Source organism: Taeniopygia guttata, chromosome 1A (genome assembly GCF_048771995.1).
Source record: "Taeniopygia guttata chromosome 1A, bTaeGut7.mat, whole genome shotgun sequence".
Taxonomy (NCBI): domain Eukaryota; kingdom Metazoa; phylum Chordata; class Aves; order Passeriformes; family Estrildidae; genus Taeniopygia; species Taeniopygia guttata.
This window is the reverse complement of record NC_133025.1, coordinates 65,046,251-65,072,146: the sequence shown is the minus strand read 5'-3', so window position 1 is coordinate 65,072,146 and position 25,896 is coordinate 65,046,251. Positions and strand designations below refer to the sequence as shown.

General features: G+C 41.5%; 2 protein-coding genes and 1 long non-coding RNA gene across 6 annotated transcripts in view; all 3 read left to right on the top strand.

Annotated features, from left to right (window-relative positions):
- The first annotated feature begins 1,550 nt into the window (after positions 1–1,550).
- On the top strand, positions 1,551–19,384 carry DYRK4 (dual specificity tyrosine phosphorylation regulated kinase 4). Of its 2 annotated transcripts, none has more exons than XM_030263513.4 (14): positions 1,551–2,129; positions 5,808–5,891; positions 7,236–7,385; positions 8,455–8,590; positions 9,733–9,896; positions 10,260–10,396; positions 11,250–11,390; positions 13,004–13,142; positions 15,274–15,355; positions 16,081–16,253; positions 16,848–16,908; positions 17,433–17,562; positions 18,315–18,463; positions 18,902–19,384. In XM_030263513.4, exons 1-14 carry the CDS (start codon positions 2,106–2,108, stop codon positions 19,126–19,128), a joined length of 1,797 nt encoding a protein of 598 aa, XP_030119373.4. In that variant the 5' UTR covers positions 1,551–2,105; the 3' UTR covers positions 19,129–19,384. The 2 variants fall into 2 exon arrangements, with proteins under 2 accessions (XP_030119373.4, XP_030119374.4); XM_030263514.4 differs by having other exon boundaries at positions 1,843–2,129; positions 9,799–9,896.
- Positions 11,691–12,680, top strand: LOC140682249 (uncharacterized). Its single transcript, XR_012053702.1, has 2 exons — positions 11,691–12,157; positions 12,245–12,680. It is a non-coding gene; the product is annotated as an uncharacterized lncRNA (long non-coding RNA).
- Positions 19,385–24,844: 5,460 nt separating the features above from the next.
- LOC121469195 (killer cell lectin-like receptor subfamily B member 1B allele A) overlaps positions 24,845–25,896 on the top strand; it is a 13,449-nt gene continuing 12,397 nt past the window's right edge. Inside the window, exon 1 of one of the 3 annotated variants that reach the window (XM_072923757.1) lies at positions 24,845–25,372. The gene's annotated coding sequence lies outside the window, so the exon portion shown is untranslated. The remainder of the gene's footprint in view (positions 25,373–25,896) is intronic. The other 2 variants (XM_072923759.1, XM_072923758.1) reach the window with 2 other exon arrangements.

Here is a 25,896-nt window from a genome sequence, read left to right as displayed (position 1 = left end):
TTGCAGGGAAAGCTCTTTAATTTCCTTTACCACTAATACTATTCTGCTTCACAGAGATGTTGCCAAACTTAGAAATTTGGTAAAGATATTGTCTGTTTGATGATCACAGGCAGTGATCACATCCATAAGGAATTTATGTGCTATTGCACTTAGCTCCTTTAATTAAATGTCTTTATGAAGTGGGTAATTAAAAAAAAAAATTAGTTACAAAAATAAATCTTTCCTTCAAACTTAAAAAGACCTGCTTTTAAATTTATAGCTGAAACATTTTATGTACTGCTTTTTACTTCATTGTAGCATGACTGAAACCTAGTAAGAATCCTGGCAAGTTTATCTTGCTTTGAGAATATTGTTGAGAAATGGAGGGGAAAACTTATGTCATCAAAAATTAGTTGGTCCTCTTCAGATAATACAAAAGAATGATCCTGGAGATTGTTTTTAATTCCTGCATGACTTATCACAGCAATTTGAATATGCTTACAAGAATGTAATAAAATGAAGAGGAGAGAAAACATTGCAAAGAAAGGAAATAAAGAAAATAAATTAGAGGCTGTTCTTCTAAATGAGGGATGGCTAAAACATGGGCAGATCTGTATTTCACTCCTTTCTATGGAGACTGTCCTGGGATTGCAAATGGAAAGAGACAATTGAAAAGGGCCTGGAGTGACAGGACAGGGGAAATTGATTCACACTGAAGATTTAGATGGGATTTTGGGAAGAAATCCTTTGCTGTGAGGGTGCTGAGGCCCTGGCACAGGTTGCCCAGAAAGCTGTGGGTGCCCCATCCCTGGCAGTGTCCAAGGCCAGGCTGGATGGGACTTTGAGCAACCTGGGATAGTGGGAGGAGTCCCTGCCCATGGCAGGGGAGGTGGAATTGGATGATCTTTAAGGTCCCTTCCAATCTCAGCCATTCTAGGACTCTGTGATCTGCATGCCTCCCCTCCTGGCACGACAGCCTGAATGGTTATTTGGTGAGAAACTAAGAAGTTTCTCTTGCACATGAGGTTTATAATACTGGGGAAGATTTCTTGCTTAGAGGGTTGCCAAGCTTGGATGAATGGAAAAGTGGGAGTGATAGAAGTGGGAGCAATGTGCCTTTTAGGAAGGTGCAGCCCAGCAATTACATCAGGAGAGGCTTTGCAGAGACCACCATGGGAGTGAATGAGTAACTGTTTGTCCTTTGACCATTCCAGCAACATCTGTAAAAGCAGCAGCCTCAGTGGATGAGCATGTATTTCCTCCTTGAAAACCCTGATTTCTGAGTGAAAGTAGAACTGTTCTGGGTTGTTGACAGATTTCAGACCATCAGGGAACATATCATTCTTTGGCTGTATGAAGGAGGAGACCACACTGTATTTTTGCTTTAGATATTCCCCTAAGACAGCTGGGGAATAGGGACGCCTCCGTCAGTGCCCCATCATACATGCACAGCATCCAAAGGAGGAAGAGGAAAGACAGGAGGGCAGCTAAGTTCTGTCTCATTATCCAAACAAAATAATTCACACATTCATTATCCCACAGAGCAGAGCAGCACTGCACCAATGCCCTCAAGAACCACAGACCAAGGGGCCACAGTTTGACATATAATGCCCAACGAGAATCCAACCCTTAAGGAATTAATTAATTTTCATTTTCCAGTCTGTCAGTCTTGTTAAAGAGATTTTGCTCACTGTATAGCAAGGTCGCTGTGACAAATTTTGACAAAATCCAAGTTCAAGTGTTTTTTGGTTTCGCAAGCACATGAGCTCAGTGAGAAAGAACAGACTGAGATGACAAGGAGAACAGCCAATCCTGTTATATTTGTCTTTCTTATTACTGACTTGCCATGATAAATATGGAAAATTATATTTGGCTAGAAGGAGGCTGAGAAAGGGAACAGATGGCCACCAAAAGAATACTAGAGCAGCTAATAGTCACTGGCATATTTCCGGGAGAAAAATTTAAATCTGAAGCCAAGCAGAAGCATTATCCATTTTTTTCTGCTCAGGGCACTGTGCATGGAACTGCTCCTGCTATGCTCTGACTAGATGAAGGTGGGCTTCCTGAAATGCCTTCGCTGAATGGAATAAACAGCTCCTGTCCTGCACTTAACAGCTCTCGCAGTAATGCTGACAGAAATAGTTGACAAGGTGGGGAAAATGTTTGTTTTCCTACTGTATTTTCAGTGACAGAGTATATTTGCTATGGCTTTTTAATGTGTTGCATGATTTAGCACCTGTGTTGTACTCTCTTCATGTATGCTACAGGCTTCGTTCAGTTTTGAGAACAGGGGGAAGAGAATGCCTTTGTGAATGAAGAGACAAGAGGGTCTTTATTTCATGTAGTTATGTATTTAAAAATTTCCAAAATTTTAATGCATTTCTGATTTCTGTGCTTAAGATGGTACTGAAAAAAATACTCTGGTATTGAGAATTACGGAAGTGTGTAGTGATGCCTGATTTTACAGAATGCTGTAAACCTAAAACTTTGTGACTGCGGGCTAGGTGGTGGTTGAGGAACCTTGTTCTGTTTCTTTGGTGGTAATTGGAGTGAGCAAGGTAGTCCAGGATTTGAAGGGCTGGAATAGCAGGAGATGATAGTCTGGGATTTCAGCATTGGAGCTGTAGGACAAGGCTGAGTGCCACAGGAGCAGGGAAACCAGGAATGAAATGGAGTGGAACAGTACCAGTTGCTGCAGTTTTTCTTTGGAGTGCATCTGCCAGAACAAACTCAGCCACAACAGCTCAGCTGCAGAGCCCATAGGGTAACTCCAGGGTTTTGCTAGAGCAGTTCTGCTGGGTCACCTGGATCAAGACCATCAAATAAAGCCACTGTGTGGACTGTCCAATAAATCCACCTGCTCCCCATTCAGCCACCAGCAGGACTGGTGTAGGCACAGATCAGTTTTTCTACAAATAAAAGTTTATGTTATTTACCCATTTAGGGGAATTTTATGAAGGTCTGAGTTTATTGAATAAATTGCCTAAAGAGCAATAAATCCATAGTAAGTAGGTTTTGAGAAAGAGGACAAAGAGGATCACAGATTTCCATGGTTTAAAAAAGGCACAGTTTTGCTTTTGCACTGTAAAAGGAGAAATGTCCGCCTCAAAATCTTGGTAATCTTTCCCCACTGAATGGAAATTAAATGTCTTCTAAATTCTGGCAGCACATCTTGACGCCCACTCACCTTCCTCCTTAGCTCTTACTTAGTTTTAAAGATGTTTTTTTAATTTTTCATGCTCTGTTAATAAATCTACTTAAAAATTAGTAATATGGACATAACTTCCTAGATTTTTAAAAGTATTGCTAAGAAATAAAATGCCATTTTGGAGTCAAGATTCTACAGTCTGCACAGGTACGTGAAGTCATTGTTTCTTTGGTTTTCAGTGATACCTTTTTCTCTATAAAATCCTGGCTTTGTATTGATTTGTAGCCTGAAAAGCATGAAGCGGCTAAGGAACTACATTTAAGTGAAATGCAGTATTTTTATCAGCTCCAGAAACTGAAAGTTGTAGCTTGCAAGGAGTGAAGTATGGATGAAGTGTGAGGAAAAAGTATAACATGCACTAAAATTATTAGTCTTACTAAGAGCTGGGCTGACATAATTAGTAGAGTTTTGAATGTGTATCTCAGACTCACCTTCATAACAAATGTGATTGTCCCTTGAAATGCAAGTTACATAGATTACATAGGAAGATTGTCTGTAGATTGTCTGGTAAAATACTCTGGCACTGAGTTTTCCATGGAATCATCATCTAAAGAAATTCATACCCTTAAGGATACTTGGTGCCCTCGGCAAACTGTTTCATGCTCTAGGACACTCCTTTTTAGGATGCAGTAGTCTAGTGACCCTCTTCTGTGGCATTTGCTGTGCTGGCACTTGTAATATTTTGGATTTACAGCACATCATCCCGTATCCCTGCCTGGGTGATCTCCAGTTCCAAAGATGGGAATTACCATGTCCAGCAAACACAGATTTTAGTACCTATCCCTTTCCTGCCATTCTCCTGTGCTTCACAGCCATCCATGACCCTCCATCTCATGCCAGAGCTGTTCTCAGTTTGTTCTAAATCTGAAGTTTGCCCTTGCAGAAGGGTTTGTTTATTCATTTGTGAACAGGAAGAGCACACACAGAGCACAGTTATCTCAGGGGCAGCTTCCAGCTGGTCTGCCTGGCTTCAATGGTGTCTTCCTGGCTGATGGTGAGACAGCTGAACCTATCAAGAGGCAGCATTTCCTCCATGTGGCCAGGTAGATCTGTACACAGAGTTTTAGCTCCATATTTCCTTTGGAAAAGTCATTTAGAGTCTCTAATCCATGCAAGGGTGGATATGCCACAGGCTCTGGAGTCAGTCGAGAGGAGGCCATCAAGATTGTCAGAAGGATGGAGCAGCTCTGCTGGGAGGAAAGGCTGAGGGAATTGGGATTGCTCAGCCTGGAGAGGAGAAGGCTTTGGTGTAACCTCACTGTGGCCTTGCAGTGCCTGAAGGGAGCCCAGAGGGAAGATGCAGAGAGACTTGACAAGGGCCTGGAGTGACAGGATAAGGGAGAATGGCTTCACACAGACAGAGAGCAGGTTTAGATGGGATTTCCCATGGGAAGGGAGGAAGAAATGGGAGGTAGGAGATGGGAGGAAGAAATTGTTCCCTGTGAGGGTAGTGAGACCCTGGCACAGGTCGTCCAAGAGAATGCCTGGATCCTGGGGCTCTGAGCAGCCTGGTCTCATGGAAGGTGTCCCTGCCCATGGCAGGCATTGGAACTACTTGGTTTTTAAGGTCCCTTCCAGCTCAAACCAGTCTTGATTCTGTTCAGGGCAGGATGTGCCAGAGCCTTTGTCAGGATATTTCAGTTTGTTCTTCCTGTTTGCAGCAATACTAATTTGCCCTCCATATATCAAGGTCACAATGTGTGTGTGTGTGTATCAGCTTGCATGCAAGCTTCCCTTACCCATCTCACACCCAGTTTTTTTATATATATATATATATATATATATATGTTTATCTATGTCTATATATGGATATCTGCAGTGTATTGGCAGAGGTGCAGTATCTAATCTGAGTTGTCCCTGCCTCTTCCAGGCTCAGACAGACTCTTTCAGGAGCCCTTTTGACCAAATTCAGTGGGGTTTACTCCAGCCTATAGAGCAGAGCTCCAATGTGCTTTAGCCACAGAGTTTTCTCAGTCTAAATTATCCTAAAGATTTGTTCATTTCATTGCAGTTTGTTATTGGGCAGAAGTGTACAATGCTACTTAGCATGTTTATTGAAAAATTGCTGAAAGCAGCAGCAAACTCTTTAAAATGGTGAGCTGCTTAGCACTTTCCCCATGAGATTTTTTTTTTATTTATTGCTGATACTATCTGCCCATTGGAGCTAATGGGGTTTTTCTATATTTCAGTAGACCTAAACCCTGATTTTATTTGTACAAGCTGAATCAGTTTAATGCTGCTTTTAGCAATGTCGGAGCTCACAATCTACCTAGTGATGCAGTTTAAAGTGATCCTTCCAAGCAGACTCATTACCAGCTTCCAAGTACATATTTAGGGATGGCAGAGGGCCCTTTTCCCCTTGGCTGAGCACAGAGGCACGCCAAACATCTGCGAGGCATAATAACAAACTGTCTCTGCCCCATCCTACAAAACAGCGGCTCAATTGAGAGAGCCATTGCCAGAGCATGTAACGTGTTTTCAGCAGCTTTTGTGGCCCTCTCTCACACCTTGTGTTGGCATGGGCACTGTCACAAAGGAGGGAAATACAGAAATGAGGCAACGGCTCCATAATTTTTTCCTCCACAATAATTTTTATTAAAGCCTCACTTTATGTTTGCAGTCTTCCCACGTGGATGCTTTTTCTCAGTCTCAGCTGACTGTTCAAGAGAGGGATCATCTGGGCTCTAACAGAGTCTTCCATCAGGTATGTGACTCTTCAGCTGACTTCAAAAGTAGCTGAATTCTTGTTTTTTAAGTGATCTCTTATAATAAATGAATATGGGCAAGTCTTCTATTCCTTGTCCTCTTCCATTTTCTCAGTGGCTGTATGACTGTCCCAAATGCTTGCAAGTATTTTGGTTTTCCTGTGTTCAGTAGCATTTGAGGCATTTCTTCTGCCAAGTTACTTTTGTTTCTTGAAGCTTTTGGAGAAAGTCCACTGGAATCCCAGTTCTAAGATTTTAAATGCTATTCCACAGTATTGGAATAAAAAACTTTCTCATTAAAGTTGATTGGTTTGAGAGCATTGCTCCTTTGCATTTTAAGAAAATATCAAACCTCACTCTTGTTGTCAAAAGCTTGCCAAATATGTTTCTATGCTTCCCTGAGGAGAAAAATTTCACAAGTTTATGTGGGCTGTAGTTTTAGCTCTCTAGACCTTATTCTGCATTTCACAGTGCATAGTTGATCTATTTCAGATTTATTTCAAATAATAGTTTTATTATTTACTAAAGAAATAGTCTACCTGAAAGAGTTTTCTTTGCTTCTAAGAGTTTGACTTCTTTGACTTGAGATATTCAAGACATTGATAAGACATACAAGGCATTCATAAAACCATGCCCTTTAATGTCTGACTGTAATTAACAAATTATATAGAAGTTTTTGCAAATAATAAATGGGAGAAGTCAGGAAGAACTAGTAATCCTGGATTATTTAAATGAGCATAAGCACTTATTTCTAAACAAAGTTTGCTGAGAACTTGTCTTTTCCTAGTTAATAAGGAGTGCAACAAATGGGCCCAGTCAATTTGAGCTCCATATGAAATGAGGGGGAAGGAAATATGGAGAAGCCGGTACAGGGAAGACTTCCCACTGTATCCACCCCTGGTGTTTGGCAGCAGTCCCAGTTTCTATTCTGCCACTGGGAATAGTTAATGATATTTTCTGCCATTGACACTTCATGGCTACTTATTACCCTGTGTGGGCTTTATTTTCCCTGCTCACAGGAGTCCTGCTGCCTGGAATGGCTGCTGGGCTTCCAAATCCAGCCACCCTTTGCAGCTGAAGCAGTCGCTGCCCTGATGCTGGATGGAAGTGTTCTTGTGAGGAGTCTCATTCCCTAAATTGTGCTGGATTGCCTGGACAGCCTCCTGCTGCTTGTTAGTACAGCTGGAGCTGCCTTAGCATCTGCTCATTTCCCCTTTGCCTTTAGGTGTCAGAAGCGAATCACACACATTTTTCAAGGAGTTACATCCCTCTGGTGTTCACAGATGTGGCACAGAACTGCTTGCTAGACCATTATGTGACATTTCCTTTTGCTTTCTATTTAGAGAGTCAGTCGTGGTGTCCTTGCCCTCCCACATCTGGAAGGTCAAGTGAAGCATGGTCTGGCTGCAGACACTGCAAACCCTCCCCCCTTTGAGAGCAGCCTGCCTCAAAGAGCAAATAAGAGCTTGCAGAGTGTCCTCCCCTCTTTTCAGGTGAGTTATAAAGCTCCTGGACATCTTGTTTGCCTGCTGAACCAGCCTCTCTCTAAGTACCACTGAGAGAGTGTCAGTGGCAAAGTGTCACAAGTGTATACGTGTGGGGGAAGAGAGAAAAAGGGTCAGAATTAGAGACAAGTATGGAAAAATGCCTCGTTTTGGAAAAAAACCATTTTTACTTGCACACATCCTTAACTCAAACCCCACAACCACAAAGATGCTTTTATTGAAGTGGTACCAGTCAGGACTTCTTGCAAGGACGTGGTGGACCAAGCTTGCCCACTTGTTAGTTCATATACCATCACTTGGGTTCTCCTCTTGGCAACCATGTGCTGGTTTTTGAATATGGCTTTGGTACCCTTCTGACACGGACAGACACTGAGCTGTTTTTTTGTCTCCACCCAGCCCCACTGTCTCAAAGGATGAGAAATAAATAAAGGAATCATTTAGCTTGGAAGAGACCTCTGAAGGATATCTGGCCCAGCCTCTCACTACCGAGCAGACTTGGAGCAGGCTGCTCACATTATGATCCATTTATCCAGTTCATCTCCCATTCACTGGGCTCCAGTGTCACAGGCCCTGCTCAAAATAAAGTCCACAATGCTCAGTGCTTTTCTCCCACTGGCCAAGCCAATCTCTTCATCAGAGAAGACAACGAACTTGTTCAGACACCATTTGTTGGCATATCCATACTGGATATTCCAAATAAACTTCCTGTCTTTTGCTTGGTTTGGCATGGTTTCCAAGAGGGAAACCACAGCCCTCCAAGGCTGACCAGCATTGGTATAGATAGCATTTCTAGAAAGTCCATATACTGAATGAATCTGGAAGATGAACTTCTTTCTCTCATTGATAGAGATTTATCTTTCCATGGTCCAACAGCCTTTAGTACTTTTGGCAGAATTTGCAGTCTGAATAAGCAGGGTGTTCTAGTGACCAAGCTTGCTTGTTCTGTCTCAGCACAAAATTGACAGAAGTTACTCAACTAATCCAATATAAATATATTGCAGCTTTCTCTCTGTGAATATAGCAGTTTTTAATTTTTTTTTTTTTTTCTGCTTGGCAGGAAAATGGAACTCAAGGCAATTTTCCTCAATTTAACCTTCCAGACAGTCTTCCTGAGGGTGATACCAGAGTACATACAAAACCATCCGAACTGGAGAGCACCAGCATTGGGGTCAAACTGCCTATGACAGCTTCAGGTAGAATATCCCTGGATAAACTGAAAGGACTGGAGTGACAGGCTGCCTGCACAGATGAGGAGTGTGTACAGTCAGGACACTCAGAGACCAGAGGTGCCATGTTAAATGGCTGCTGAAATATTTAACAACTTAGAGCACAGCACTATGGATGGGACTAAGTGATTTCTAATTATCCAGCTTGGGGAAGTACCCAATAGGGGAATGATTTGACTAAGATAAATACAGATAGAGCCATGCAGTATAAAAAACAATGTATATTTATCTAAGACTTAGGTGGGGTAGGTGACAGCAACATTCCATTACAGGGATAAAACCCTTTCCCTCTTCCTTGTGGCTGTGTCCCATTTTATTGATGTGGGCTAAATTGCATTTTGGGAGTTTTTGGATCTAGAAAGTTTCTGACAGAGTTAGTCTATTTCTAGAAGGAGTCTAGGAAAAATAAAGTAGTGGCCTTTTGCTGTGAAATGATTTAGCATCCCTGCATTGCTGGATGAAGATCTGCCACTGTTTAACAAAACACCCACACATGCATGCAACACATAGATTTATAATGCTCCTGTTGGAATATATATCCACATTTAAATGATGGGAGTGGAGGTGTTAGGGCAGCTGAAATTCTATGCAGGAAGAATCAGAACTAGGAAAAAAGCAGATTTGGGCACCATTTAATTCCTAACCTCAAGCATCTGACTAATGATTTTTATCAGAAAAACAAGTACTTGAAAGCTTTGGTTAACTAGACATTACTGACATTTTATAAACCAATAAAAATGTGACTTTTCATGTAAGTTATGGAGCCTGAGTGAGCAGATAGACAACAGATGGGATTTTCAAAAAATCTATATACATAACTTCCCTCACAATTAAATAATTTTTACCTAAGCTATCTTAAAAGTCTTGCTGACAGATGATGAGTGCTTTATTGAACTTAATACTGCAAGCCAGAAAAAAAAAAATAGAAATTCGTATGAAATTGTAGAAAAAGAGAAATCTGAGTTGGAAGGGAACTCTAACAGCCTTTCTCAGCATCCTGCTCAAAGTGGTGGGCTCTACTGTGAAATGTTCCATTGTAAAAGCACTTTGCCATCAGGTTTCTGACATTTTATTGATTTTTGGTTTTACGTTCTTGTTTTCTGATTTAGAAGCCTTGAAAAATTTTAGAAACCAGTTAACAGTCTATGAGCAAAAAGAAATTTTCAATTATACAGAGCTCTGGTTTCTTGGCCTGGAAGCTAAAAAGATTGAAGGTTTGCCTGAAACCCAGAATAATAATTGTTATGATGATGAGCATGGTTCCTACTTAAAGGTAAGTGGAAATATTATGGTATTTGTTTTGAGCTCAGTAAGTTTGTAGTGATTTTGTTTCAACTCTTTAAGTGTTGTCTGTGAAATAAATGTTATTTCTAGAAGATAAATATTCACATAGTGAAAATATGCCTTGTAAAGCTCAGGGGAGAATTTATTTTGCATGTCATGCAGTGTTGATGCAAGGTAGGTGGGCTATGGAAGCATCACTTGGGATTTTCCTTGTTACCCTTATTTGATCTGGACTTCACCTGCAGCTAGCCCACCATCTGTCATGGAGAGCAGGCTCAAACACACAGGAGCCACTGGGAAGCCTGGTCTTTGTTGTACTCCTTGAATCTGAACTCTTTGTGTTCTTTTGAAGGTTTTGCATGACCACATTGCCTACCGCTACGAAGTCTTGGAGGTCATTGGGAAAGGGTCATTTGGGCAGGTGGCCAAATGCCTGGATCACAAAACCAATGAGTTAGTGGCATTGAAAATAATAAGAAATAAGAAAAGGTGAGATATCTGCTGACTTAAAACCATTACAATCACCATCACCAGTGACAACATGAACAAATCAAAATCAAACCTCCTGTACATTCTAAACACAGTGAGGGCAGAGTGAGGAAGGAGGATGTCAGGAACTGACCTGGACCCAGAGGAGAGACAGCCTAGGAAAGCAAGCACAGTTTCTCCAGGTTTACAAGGAGTTCTCTCTGTGTGTTGCACAGTGAATACACAACCCAGGTAACCATGGCAGGTTACCTGGTGTGTATTACCAAGAAGGACTGAGAGCAGGGAGCATCCCCACAAGGCTCCAAAACCACAGGAATATGCTGGAAGGCATCCATCACTTGCTTGAACATGAAAAATTTTACACTGTGGTCCTAAGCAACCTGTTCCTGTTTAGTGGCTGGTTACAAATTTGTAAGCTTGAGGCAGAGTCAGTGAAACAGATGTTCATCTGTTTTCCCCCTCAGTGAACACTAAGTGTAAAGATGCTTTTCAAAATCCACTGTCTGACTGGTAGGTGTGAAACATGGCCCTGTTCAAGGAAAGTGAAGCATTCCCATAGACTTGAGAGCACCAGGATTTTAGTCTGGATGCTCATTAGAAACCTAATCATTTAAAGGTTTTTTCAGACAAGTCAAATTAGGTACCCTGAAGTGTTATGTTAGGTCAGTGTATTTAGACTAGGAATCAACCATCAGAAATCAAAATTACCATGGTTAACAGGGTTGAATGAAATATTTTAATAATTGTTCCACCTGCTGAGCTTATCATAAGCTCGTAGTGTTTGTAGCATTTGGAGAAATACAAATGCTGCCCTGAGTTGATGTCACCATTCCTGTGTCATGTGATATTTCAGATTTCACAGCCAGGCTTTGGTAGAAGTGAAGATCCTTGATGCTCTGCTGAAGAAGGACAAAGATGACACTCACAATATCATCCACATGAAGGAATACTTCTACTTTCGCAATCACTTCTGTATCTCCTTTGAACTGCTAGGGTAAAGTACATTTTCCTTTACACACACCTTGAGGAGAATTGTAGCTCTTGTGCCTTACAAGATTTAATTTTTATGTCTTCTTCAGAAGAATTGGCAGCTAGAAAAGAACACTGTCTAAATACAGACTGCATAACTGAGCCTTTGATCACCCAAGGTGAACTGAAAAAGGCCACGTTCAGACTTCACACGGGCAATGACATGATCCATCCCTTATTTTCTGTGCTGGGTATTGAAGTCTTCTTCCCCGAAAGACCTGTGAGGAAAAGAGTAAATTCAGGACTGGTAAACTTCAGGGTATATAAATATGACTAATATCAAATAATTTAAAAATAAAACTGCATCTTGCTTTTTATGAATCTTTTGCTGCAGGGCATCTTAGGAGGAATTCTGGAGGAATTTTGGAGAAGTCAGATCATTTTATTCATCAGCCTTCTTGTAATCAGGGAATCAAACTGGAATTATCCAGGCTACCCCCACTTCTCCACCCCTTAGGGTAAAACCCCCACTGGTGCATGTGCTAGAGCCCCTGCTGAAGATTCAGCATCATATCACAGCTTGATCCCAGAGAAACCTAAATCCCTTGTGTTGCTGTATGTGAGTCTGTCACTTACAGGCACACGGGGTAAGAGGTGACTCCTTTCCAGGGAAGACACAGACCAGTCTTTTCTGAAAGCTGCTATGGAAACACACAGGAAATGGGATAGCCACTATCTTTAGCTCTCCACCATGGAGTTGAAGACTGGTTGTCATAGAAAAATGTTTGTCTGGTAAAATTTTCACTGCCTTTAAAATACCATGAAAAGCCTTTGATTTGTGATATTTTCCATTAAGTCTGGGAAACTTTAATTCCAAAGGAATGGGCCATGCCTGCCACCAGTGAACACTCCAGTGAGGAAGGCAGAAAGCTCCAGCTGGTCATGTCCTTGCAGATGTGTGCTAGTGCTTGAGGACACCTCTCACAGGGAAGAATTTATTCCTAATATCCAATCTAAATCTACTCCTTTTTCAGTTTGAAATCATTACCTCTTGTCCTATCACTATCACTTCAAAAATAGCTCTCCCTCTCCTTTTCGTAAGCCCCTTTAGGGACTGGAAAGCTGCAATGAGATCTTCCAGAGCCTTCTCTTCTCCAGGCTACTGGAAGTAGCTAAGATGTGATGGTCACAGGAGGGATATAAAAACCTAATGAGACCTGAATTGATATTGGGAGGGGTTATCTAGAAATATTTACTGCTGGTTAAAAACCTTTAGACAGAAATTATTTACTCAAGATGCCAAAGCAAAGAAAAATGACAGCAAAAGGAGACAGAAGAAAATTAATTTTGGTTACTGAATGGTTATTGTTCTTGGTGAAAATCAGCACAGCTGCTTAACAGCAGAGAATTTAGCAGGCAAGTTCACTGATTTTACATCTGCTTTAGATCTGGGAGGTGTTTGTGCATATCACATGCAGAGCAGCTTTTGCACGGAGGAAAATAGCTCTCCTTTTCCTCTGCATGAGTCCTCCATGTGGGAAGAAAAGCTCTTAACACACTGGAAACTAATCATGTCTTTAAAATAAATTCCCCAATCTCTTATCTGCTCTCTGTCTGCTGCTTCTTTCTCCCTCACAGGATAAATTTGTATGAGCTGATCAAAAAGAACAATTTCCAAGGCTTCAGCCTGTCGTTGATTCGCCACTTCACTCTGTGTGTGCTGAGGTGCTTACAAGTGCTCTACCAGGAAAGAATCATTCACTGTGATCTGAAGCCTGTAAGTACAATCATTTCATCACCTGGTATTCTGTACAGAATAAATGAACTTATCCTGTTCTTTATTGACTGAGAGGAACTGTCAGGAGAAACCCTAAAACCCAGTATGATGTTTGTAGAGAAGCTGTAATTTATTTCAAATTATGTTCATGCTACGGTCAACTGATTATTACCATTGATTCAGTTCATTCACTGAAGCATTAAATTAGATTATTTGCTTGCCAAAACATATGCAAATATGAATAAAATTCAGATAATGACTTTTTACTTAGAGTAAAAGTACTTGTAAAATTAGGTATTTCAAGATGAGAGACATTGTAATGCGAGGAGTATTCACAAGGTAGCCTGTTTCAGGTTATCCTGCTAAGTCTATTTAATTTCTTAGGCAAAACTATAAAATTAAGTAGCCTAGTAAATGGCAAAGGAATTCTGTGGAACAGTATTTAGGGTGTTCACCTGTTTTTGGAGGAACATCTGTCCTCCAATTTCCTCTGCTCTATCTGCTAAGCATTCATGATAGGTTAAACATTTTCATTCTCCTTAAGCCCCAAATTTAAATTTTTGCATTTTTCTGAGAGTTCTGAAGGATTTTAATTATATTTTCACTTCAGGTGAAAGTTTCTCTTGATTTCCTTTTCAAAAGGGCAAATTAAAGCAATAAATAAGTTCTCAGGTAAAAATGCTAGGATAAAATTCTATTCTCACTTTGCTGAATATATTTTGATTTAGAATTCTGAGAAGTCGCATACTGTCTCTGCCCATTGTCTTGCCAAAATCTTTGCCAGACCAATTTGCAGTGAGAAGAGAGACTTGCAAGATAACCCAAATATTTGAATCAAAAATGATTAGCCCAATGGGAAATTTGTTTCCAGGCAGCCACTGGTAAGGAATGACGTTGGCAGCATCAATTAGTGTAGTCTGTATTTAAATAGAGCAACATATTAGTGAAAATGTAGTGAGTTAACTAAAAGACAATTTTGTTCTCATTCAGCAACTGTACAGTTTCATGAATTTATGTTTCCTGAAACTCACATCTGTTATCCCATCTGCCTCCTATGATATTTCTTAGCACAAGGTAGAATATGGAGTTTCTCTGGCCTTTATGCTAGTTAATCACTGCCTCCAAAGCCTGTTTTTCCAGCTTTGATCAGCTCCCTTGCATTGTGAGGGATTCAGTATAAGAGACAGTCCTACTATGAGCATGAAGGGCTATCGAGCTGCAGAGAGGGGATGCTGCTTCCCTTACTAGAAGCAAGAGCACCTGGATTGTGGAAGTCAGTCCTTGCCTTGACTTTCACCAGCAGCTTCTACTTCCTGGCACATGAAACATTTCCTTATGAGCTAGTTACCCAGGAAACCACTTCATAATTATTTAGCATCCACCTAGGAAGTGTTCAGCCCTTTAAAGCCCTGACATATAATCACTGTAAAACTGATAAAAGTAGCCACCTGTCTGCTGAGGAGTGGAGAAGGAAATCCTTCATTTAGACAGACTTTTAATGAGGATAAAACTCAACTCTGCAGAAGAGAGCTGAAGGCTGTGTTTGCTCATCCGTGCACATATCCTTGAGCTGGGTGTTTAAGGATCACTTCTCCAGCTGGAATTGCAGGAACCCAGTGCTGTACCCACCTGCACCCAGCTAAGAATCCATATGACCCTTCCTTGTCCATTTATCCCTCCCTTGAGACCTGTGCAGCACACAGGTGGGGAGGGGTGAGCTGACATGGAGTCTGGGGAAAGCAGTGCAGGGAAGAACTGAGGAGTGTGGCAGCTTCATGGGCAAGGGGCTTTCTGTGCTTACAAAAGGATGGTTCTGGTTAATTCAACACAGCACAAAGTCAGGTGCACTTTGGCGTTTACTAGACAAGCAACCCTGAGTTTTGGGGAGCTCCCTGGTGCCCTTTCTGGCTCACCTGCAGCCTGGGTACCTTTACAAATCTCTCTGCTTTGCACAATTGCACATTATTGGCTGCCTCCTCATGTTAGCAAATGCATTCCAAAAGAGGTTGAATTTTGAAGCTCTCATTACGCAGAGAAGTGTAAATGAGATTTGCATTCCGATTTTCACAAGTGTTCATTTACTTAATATGGTGCTAAACCCTTCTTTTTCCTGTGATTTTTTTCTTTTTAGGAGAACATACTATTATACCACAATGGGCAAGGTTCAGTCAAAGTTATTGATTTTGGATCAAGCTGCTATGAAGACCAAAGAGGTTTGCAGAAAAGTCAAGTTGATGTAATTTTCTTAATAAGCTTTCTTAATTTTAAATAATGTGGAAAAACTATTTCTTGGATTGGGCTAATATATTGACCTATGCCCCTAATTAGAACCTGGTGAACTGTTCAGCCACTGATGGTGGAGCAAATACTGGTAAAGACAAGTAAGATATTACCATTCTTTTTCTTTGTCCCAAGCCTGATCAGCTCCTCTACTCCTGTTGAAATAAGAATTGCACTTTCAGGAGTGGTTAGCTGGAACAAACTTAAGAGGATAATCCAAATATTTCGCTTATGAAGAAATTTGTCAGATCCAGAGAGCCTTTCTCTGTGAGATGGTTAAATTATAATTGGTACTTTTTGTATGAATATCACAGGGAGGGAAATGGGAAATGTTCTTTTTAATTTAGGAACTGTTGATTGATGCAAATGAAACACCTTCAAATAGAAAAATGAGCATGGATAAACTGAATCACAGCATTAGTAAAACAATATCCTTCAGTGAAACTTGTTGAAGAACAATTTCTAAATAGAACAGGGGAAAGTGTATCACCTATTACTTTTAGGATGGGATTAGAAAATGTTTCCAGAGCCTATGTGAGCAACCTGTGGATAGACAGATTTATGATTTCTGAACATATGCCACTTTTCTGTGAAATCTGCAAATTGACATTTCATTTCCAACTGTGATATTTTTCTTCTTGTCTAACTTTTGATCCAGTGTACACCTATGTTCAGAGCCGCTTTTATCGCTCCCCTGAAGTGATTCTTGGTCATCCTTATGCTATGGCTGTTGATATGTGGAGCTTAGGCTGTATCATAGCAGAGCTTTACACAGGCTACCCACTGTTCCCAGGGGAAAATGAAGCTGACCAACTTGCCTGCATCATGGAGGTAACTTTTGGGATTGGTTTGCACACCCATTTGATAAACTGCACCACCAGAAACAAAGAGAAACCTCAAGCAATAAGGGAATATGATTGGCTGCAGCCTGGCCTTTCAGAGGGAGGTTTAATGCAGCCAAATGGCTTTTCAAGCCAGAAGAGCCCCCTGAGCCTCTCTTCCTCCAGGCTGAGCCCATTTCCCAGCTTCCTCAGCTTCCCTTCATCAGACTTGTGCTCCAGCCCTTTCCCCAGCTCTGTTCCCTTCTCTGAACATGCTCCAGCCTCTCAGTGTTCTTCCTGAAGTGATAGGTCCAGAACTGGACACAGGATTTGAGCTGTGGCCTCACCAGTGCCATGGAGAGAGGGAAAAGCACTGCCCTGCTTCTGCTGGCTGTGCTATTTTTGATGCAAAGACATGCACAGCAGCACTAAGGAATCCTTCAATTCCCTCCACAATAAGAGGAAATATTTTGCAGACATTTCACAGTGAATTGCAACATTCAACTTCTTTTCATAAGAAGGGCAAAATGCCATATCTCACCTGATGGTTGTTGTGTATCTTTATGAAATGAGGAGTAACTCTGTGAATTCATTTTCTGTGAAGGTATTGGGTCTTCCACCAGCTGATTTTATCCAGGCTGCATCAAGGAGGAGAACATTTTTTGGTAATTTCTTCTGATTATTCGTCCTTGCTGTGTGCCTCCAGGGTAGTTAATCACTAATTAATAGCACTGGTAGAGAGTAGGGTCAGAGATCTTTAGCTAATTCCTAGCTAATAAAAATACTTCCAGGAAGAGGTATGGAAAAAAAGCAAAAGGTTAAAATGAGACCTGTAAACTAACTCTGAGCTCTGCTCTTCATGTCTTATGGGCCTCCAATTGCCAAAGTGATAGAAGTTGCTCTTTAAAAATATTGCTGCTGAAAGGAATGCAGTGGGCTCTGGGAACTAATTTACATTTTTCATTTCTCTGTATATAAATTTGGTTTGGAAATTGCTCAAAGCAAACAAACCAGCAACCGTGGTCTCTGGGATGTAACCAATCCTATTTGCCACAATTCTGGTAGATTATCAATCCAACAGGGCAAAACTGGAGTTAGTGGGATGAACACAGATAGTCTTTATGCAACTTTTTAAAGTATTTAGTGAAAATTTTTAATATAACTTTTTGAGGATGTCTTTTTTTTTAAGATTCCAAAGGTTTTCCTAAATCAGTAACTAACAGCAAGGGGAAAAAGAGATGCCCAGACTCCAAGGATCTAAGCACAGTGCTGAACACCCATGATGCTGGCTTCTTGGACTTTTTAAAAGGATGCTTAATGTGAGTTCATACTGTATGCAACAAGCTAGTTTTTAGATTGCTTTCATTCTTTAGTGCCTTTAAAATCTCGGCATCTATTGTGTATGCTTTTTTATTTTTTGGTGAGATGTTTTGAATTTGGTTTGGGTTTTTGTTTGTTTGTTTTTGGTTTTGTTTTTTGTTTTCCACATGGCATCATTTGTATAACTATTATTATTGACACTTTACTATGCCTTCTTTAGCAGTGACTTGAAATTTCTTTCTAGCAGTTCAGTAGCACTTTCCTAAAGAAATTCTGAAGAAACTGCTAACTTGTGGTAACATGGGGAGGGAAGAAAAAAGTCATCCCACAATGTTTCACAAGAAGGTTGCTTTCAGCGTTCTCTGTTTGCCAAGTCTGTGTGAATCATTGATTCATTTTAGTTTGCTGGTTGAATCCAAATTTTCAGAAAATAATTTCAGTGGAGCAAAAAACCAAACCTAAAACAAGAATGTTGGGTCCCTACCCTAATAGAAGCAGGAACTGCATATTATAAAAGTGGTTTGATGCTGCAGAGGGTTTGATCAGCATGGTGCTGACGTAAATGGGTTTTGAAGGCTGGAGAAGATCACATAAGATTTTTCCATGGTTTTGGGATAAAAATAAAACTTTTTTGTTTCAAAAAAAAATGTCCTCATGACCTGACTTTCAAAACACAAGGCTGAATCTCTTGCCTCTTGCTAATTTTCAGATAGAAATAGTTGAATAATGATTTGTCTCCCATGGATTTAAGGTGGGAGCCTTCCCTGCGCATGACTCCCGATGAAGCGATGAAACATGAGTGGATCCAGGAGCCAAAAATCTTCCGGAAAACACAGGCCCCAAGGAAGATGAGTGATGGCTCATTCTCTGCATTCTCTGAAAATAGAAGAGAGACTATTCGTAAGCATGTTCCACCTCAGAACTACGTGCATTTATGTCAGTGTTTGGTGTTTCTTTGTGTTTAGTGTCATCTGCCTGGAGTAAGGGGAGGTGGAAGTGTGGAGATAATGGATGGCTCTTGAAATGGGGTGGGTAAAGGCAGCATCCCTCACTTGTGTAGAACTGCATGCCTTATGTTTTAGTTCAGATGCCTGCAAGAAGAGTTGGAAGAGCTGAAGTGTCACACGGAAAGCCCTTTTCCCTGCTGAGAGCAGAACAGTATCGACAGCACACCACAGTGCTTGTCACTTTCAGAGCAAAAGAATGCAGCAGTGGGGGTTGTAAGATCCCAGAGAAAACTTTCACCTGATTTGCTGGGAGTTTGTGTCAGTCCTGTGTTTTACCTGTGGTTAAGAGTCTGCAGTCTTAACCCTCTCATTTTAATGTTTATTGTTGCAGAGAACCTCTGGAAGAATGCAGCTGACAGAGTGAGAAGTGAACTGGCTGACAGACTGACTCCTTTCACAGGCACAGCAGAAAGTGATGTGCAGAACACAAGAAAGCATGCGATTCCAGAGAAATATTTGGAAAACCACATGGAAAAGCCTATTAAATATGATCAAACAGAAGACAGTGGTGAAAGAGCTCTTCCAAAAACTTCTCTCTTTTTCCCACCAATTAAGTAACACAGAGCACAAGCTATGATTGGCTCAGTTGCATACCTAATGTATTTTGTAGGTATTATTTGTACTCAGGAATATAAGCTATATCTGTCTGTTCATGGGCTGTGCACATTGTAAGTATATTTAATGTTCTTTTTACCCTGAAATCATCTAGTCAACCAAAACAGAATTTGAGATCCATTCCTTTTCCTCATCTCCATCTTTGTGATCAGAGATTCTTCACAACCAGCAGCAATAAAATGGAGACTGTAGAGGTGGAGAGTGGCTTATTCTTGGTGTTTTAACAGACTTTGGAATTTTATATTTTCCTGGATCTAAAAGAACAGATGTGTTGACTGAAGAATCTGAATCTTTTTACTTACCGCACCATAAGTCAGGAATAATTCATGGATAAGATTACTGAATTTACTTATGTATAAAACAAATAGAAGAAATCAAACCCAGCATCCTCATTTTCCTTCTGCTCCATCTTCCTCTTTTTATAGTGAAGCTGCTAGATGAAAAACATTGTCGCACCTTCCTAGCAGATTTAGAAATGTAAATTATGCTCTTTAGCTCTCTCACAACAACAAAGCAGAGTGGTATTCTGGGCCCATTTCTGCAGGGACTCAACAGGAAGAATGGATTAAGCAAGCTGATTTGATTTGGGAAAATTGTCCTTCATAGCAAGTTTAACTTGATACTCTGAAAAAAACCCAACAAAAGCCAAACTGATTTCTATGATCCCTATGGCTTATGTGCTTAATGTGTTTAATTTAGGTATTTCACTCTTCAAGCAACAGACTATATTTTCACTGCATTTGTAAAGCACCCACCTTATTACACCTCTTGCATTTACTGGAGCTTATAGCTAGAAATTCGGTTGAAAAGGAATAATGAAAAAATTATCCTTCCAAAAGCAGCTGCTACTTTAGCAGTGACACTGCAGCAGCCCCCAGGGAAAGAGGTGTTCAGAGGTGCTTAGAGTCACCATAGCAGCAAACTCCCAAAGGCTCTTGTGCAAAAGGAAAGGAAAGGAAGGATATGGTCCTCAAACAGTTCCAGTGTTACAGGAGTAAACAAGCCACCTGACAGGTACAGCTGAATCACTTAATGGTAGAAGCCACCTCAGGGAAATTGGACTGCTGTCATCATCCCCTCAGCTTCAGGCAAATCATGGGACTCCTGAAGAAACACCTGGAAAATTAGTGACCCAAGAAGGGCACTAGCCCATTAATGAGGGTAATTGATTGGAGAATTACAAGGGTATTTTGGCAGACAAATACCATCCTGCTGTAATACCGACATTCCTGACAAGAAGACCAGCTTTCAATGCCAGAATTATTTGTACATCTGGTGTCAGAGAGACTCCTTTGCATCTGAACCCTCGCGGAGACCATAAATGCTCCCACTCCCATTCTTCAGCAGAATGATGTACTGGGAAAAGTGAGTTCTGTTCTGCACCATGCTATGGCACAGCACAGCCAGGGTGGGTGCACTGCAGAGTGTGGACAGAGCCCTTATCACATTTCTCAGACCCTTAGAACAAGAATTTACTGGTTTGGTGCAGTTGATGCTCATTCTTCATCTGCTGTGTCACATTACCTTCACTGCTTAGGCTGCCCCAAGTTACAATATCTAATTCTCACAACTGTGCACTTGGGTTTTTGTCTGCTCTACCTCAGGGGCAAAGTTCAGGATTAATTATATTGAGGTGCCCTTGACCCCTGGAATGGATGTCACCCTAATGAAGGTGTAAACCTCATTTGATAAATGGGCTTCTGTGCTGGAGCTGTTTTTTCTTCACAATTAGTATATTTCAATAGCTCTTTGTAGTATTATTTCTCATGACATATGTTGATGGGTTTTCCAAGGCATTCAGTGTTGAGGGAAAAGTGGCAAAGTCATCTGAGCCTATAAATTCAGTTTGAACATCCTTCCATATAGAAGGCAGATGGATGGCATTTCACTGCTGCCATGAATTTGCTGTCTTCCTTGCTGACCTGCTGTTCTGTTTTAATCCCTGCAGCCTTCATGGTGATCTCCATCTTCAAAATCTTTCCTAATAAGGGCTCTTGTGGATAGCTATTGGATTTTTTCAGAGATGACAGAAATAAATAGAAATTACTTGGCAGAAATATCTAGCCCTGAGATATCATCACTGTTTTCACATTCCTCTGCAGAAACAAATCCATCAGACACAGGTAGCATCCTCATCCCTCTGCCATTTGAAAGGAGATAATGAGAAAATCCTCTGTGTAAGAGAACAACCTACAAAATGCTGAGAATAATCTTCTGACTCATGTTCAGCTGGAGCCACCCTCAGACTTTTCATTATGCAGTCTCACAGAAACACTGATAATTTGCTTTCTTGAAAAGCCCAATCCATACATCATGTTTTGTTTCTCTATGTATTGCCATTTTTAAACCACATTTTCCAAGAAAATGAGGTGGCTGCTTTCTTGTCCATCTCTGCAGATTGGCCTGTCTGTCTGGTTTAGTGGAAGGTGTCCCTGCCATGGCAGGAGGGTTGCAATGAGATGATCTTTAAGGTCCCCTCCAACACAAACCATTCTATCATCTTATAATTCTATCTTCCAGTTGCTGGGCATTTTTACAGCCCATTTTTTAAGTGATTTGGGGTGTGAGGCTGAGAGGGGTATCACAGTACGGAAAAGTTTTAGGAATCCAACTGAGTTGAAGAGAAGGTGCAGCAGTGGGTATTTATAGGATGTCAGATACAGATCTTCAGATAATTGAGCTGTGAGAACACAAAGGCTCAGTGACCAAGATCTTAGATTACTTCTGTCTCTGAAACCTCATAACAAAACTGTTTTGTTGTCTGTAAATAACAACCTTTCTGGAATTGAATGCTTTCTGCATAACTGCACTTCACCACTGCTCCTGGGAGGGTATAACTGCAATACATCAAATGCACAGCCAGTGCAGAGTCCACATTGCTGGCCTTCAAAAGCAGACTCTTCTGATAGCTCCTGATCTACTGTGCAAGGATTTACCAGCAGGCATCAATTTCTGCAGCTCTGGGTGTGCCTGTGCCCTCCTGTTTGCTATGCGAGACGAGTAAAGCAAATTTATCAGCCTAGGAACTGCTCATCTTTGACCCTCTTTGTGCTTCCAGTGCTCTGAGCTTTCAGGTGACAAGTCTGTCCAGGAAATGGCTATGTAGACACTGTTTATATTTATCCAAAATGCCTTTAGCCATCATCTGGGATGCCCCTGCCTTTAGCAATATTTTTGGCACCTCTTTAAAGCTTGAAAAGGGAAAGGGGAAAAAAGAACTGCAGTCCTACAATTCTCCATTCTGTAAATATCCCTCACATGCTGATGTGTCCCTGCTAACCCACTTTGCAAATTACTTATTAAAAGGAGAATCTCCACCTCTCTATCCTCAGGTTTTTTGGGCATCCAGGATTTTCAGCCTGTGGAGAAGGAAAGGGTTTTTCACAGCTGCAGTGGGACAACTCCTAGAACAGGAGGATTTGTGCAACACAGCTATGGATAAACAAGCCCAGAGCAGTGAAAGAGCAGAGAAATTATATTAAGTAAAGGTGAAGTCCTTTCACAAGGCAGCTTGTGAAAAAATCTCCCTTATGCCACCTCTTTTCCTTCAGGATTGCACGTGTTACTCAACAAGGAGCTTTACATCTCCTGTGCTACTTCCATATGATCCTTAGGATTTGGAAGAAGTAGCCCTGCAGATGTGTGGCAAAAGGTGAGTCAGCTTGTCACCATCTTCCACAAGGGCTATAGCTTTTTGAAATAAAGAGAATCTGGGATGGATTCAGACATGGAAAAGAGGGATGTCAAAGAAGTGAGTAGCTGAATGTAAGGATATTTTTTAGCCTAGTTACAATAGGTTCAAGTTACCACTCTGTTCAATACCTATTTGGGTATCAACCTTCAGACATTTTTAAACCAAATTTCTTTTTAAGTTGAATTTTTTGTTAAAATTTGTCCTAAAAGACCAGAGGTGTTAAATAACCTCACCGGGATGCAAATACTGTGAAATTATATTGACATTGCTTCAACTGGCTCTATATAACAGTATTCTGCTGCTTCCTGCACTGCGACAGGGAGTTGCTGAGCTGGGGAGGTGTGGGGTGGAAGCTGGCTGTGAGTCAGGGATCTGTGTGCTGCCAGCAAAGGATTTCAGCAGTGGAACAATCAGGGCTGTTTTGAGAGTACTGGGCATAGCATTTTCCTTCTTCCTCACCTTCCGAGTTTGTTGCACGTCATCAAAATCCCCAGAGAGAAAACTGAGTGGAACTTCACTGCTTTCCTCTCCTGTCTGTCTCTGTCTGTTGCCTGAGGCAGATACTCAGAGGTGCCATTGCATCCTGTGATTCTGACTCTCCTCTTTCTTTTCACACTTGGCTCCCGTAAGAGCATTTAGTTTTCTACAGGAAGCAGATTTTATCTTCCTCCCTCTTCTCAGGTCATCTATAATTTTAAAATCTTCCTTGGCATGCTTTTCACTGCCAATCTGTGGTATCTTCCTGCTCCTGCACATCTCTCCCACGCCTCTCAGCAGTGCCATGCAAACACCACCACATCCTGTTCCACCCAAGAGACCAGGCAACTCCAGTCCTTGTCACACAGCCAAACTACTTCTCCTTGTAATTGCAGGAGAGTTGCACACTCCAGCAGTGTCTCAGTTGCATCCTCCAATCTCACACTCTTCTCCATGTGAGGAAGGGATTTTCTGCCTAAAAGTGGAGAACAAGCCGCAGTGAAAATTTCTCCCACGGACAGCTCTGCAAGATGCAGATCTCCTTGCCTTTTTCCCTCCCCACTTCTTGATTAGTTCTGTCTTTGGTTCATCTCCCAGACAGGCCAAAGTTTCTCAGTTTTGATATCCCTGTGCTGTCCTAACCTCCAAATACTCAATCTGCATTACTGTATCCCTCAGCCCTGGCTCCCCCCCAAAACAGAGTCTTGGGCCTCTGGAGCAGACAGTATGAAAAGTGTCAGCATTTGATTAGAGAACTGAAATAAGAAGTCATAAATATACTTGCTGTCTAAAGCAGGATTGTCAACAACATGACCTGGGATTCAAGCAATCTGTATGCAATTTGATCTCTTTAAACCATATGCCTGAGGATCAGATAGATAACTTTCCTTCTCTGTTGTTCATCTGTTCTTCCAACACTTGCCCCAGAAAAATAATACAAACGGCTTTTCTGCATTTTCTCTGCAAGTTAATAGGAATAAACTACAATGTCCTCCAGAATCCACAGATATGGGGTAAGTTTTGTAGTGGATTATGCAATTGGGCAAATTGGAGATGCTGGACAAGGCACGTCTTGGCAGAACTGGTGAGAAACCTGCTGAGGGTTATTGTTTTTATGTCATTACACTGAAAGGCCTCAGGCAGCACAAGAGATGATGCACTTTTCTCCCTTGACTCACTCCCACCAAGGTATAGTACATGGAGCAGAGGCATTTTTCTTATTCTGCTCTTCCAGATTGCTATCACAGGAGCCCTTTCCATATGGCACAACAGCTTCCTCTGATAAGCCATGGCATTAAGACTTGGCTTCTTTCCTACAAACTTGTCCATAATCACCCCACCACAGTGGCACAATCGAGATTCATTTTAAAATCTGAAATGGCAAGACAAGTTCATCAGAAGAGCCCCTTTTCCTTGGTGAGGAGAGCCAACATTCACCCACCCTGAGGAGTACTGGGTAGGAGGTAAGCACTTGGCTGCCTTGTTTTGGTTCTGTAGGACAAAACAGCTGTTAAAAATGTTCAAAGACGTATATGAGATGGCTTAGTACAGTTTTACTCAGGCAAGGTGCCAGGGCATGTTATGTAAAGTGTTGATCTTTCCTACATTTTAAATTGAATATAGAACAGTTGGGTTCCATCCCTCCTTCCTGGCAACCAGCCCAGCCTTGGGCACTTCCATATAAACTGGGTTTCTCCTGGCTGCCCAAGGTACCAGCAAGACTCAGAGACTGCAGAGATGATGGTGATCTTTTCAGGAATCAAGAGAATGCTCTTCCTTTTGTTCTCTTGCCTCTGTTCTGGCCAGCTTGCATCTCCACTGCTGCGTTTCTCCACCTTCCTGGATCCTTCTAGCATGTTCCACCTCTGCTGGGACCATGAGGAACAGGAGCTGATGGGGTTGAGCTGCACATCCACACTGCCTCATCCACACTGTAGATTCAGCTGTCATGGAGAGCTGCCTGGATCTGACATTGTGACAGGAGGTGCTTTCTGAAATGGCAGCATCTGCATCTCTGTAAGTTGAACAGATATCCTCTTCATCCTCCTTTGCCAAGGGTCATGCTCTAAGTATGTTGGAAAAAAGATATACTGAAAGGCTAAGAGGATTGCGAATCTTCAGCCTGGAAAGGCTGAGAAAATTGGGATTGTTCAGCCTGGAGAAGAGGCGGCTTTGGGGTGACCTCATTGTGGCCTTGCAGTGCCTGAAGGGTGCCCAGAGGAAAAATGGAGAGAGACTCTTGGCACGGGCCTGGAGTGACAGGACAAGGGGCAATGGCTTCACACTGACAGAGAGCAGGGTTAGATGGATATGAGGAAGAAATTGTTCCCTGGGAGGGTGGTGAGGCCCCGGCACACTTAAATATGTCAGCATAGGATAGGACATCCCTGGGAATTCTTGTTTTTTCCACTGTCAGGCAACCACTAAGTACAGATGTCTGATATTAAAACAGCTGGAGTTTAGAGGGAGAAAAATAAACCACCAAGGCTGCTAAATAAAAACCAGGCTGTTGTTTTTTACTTTAAGTATAAAAGAGAAAT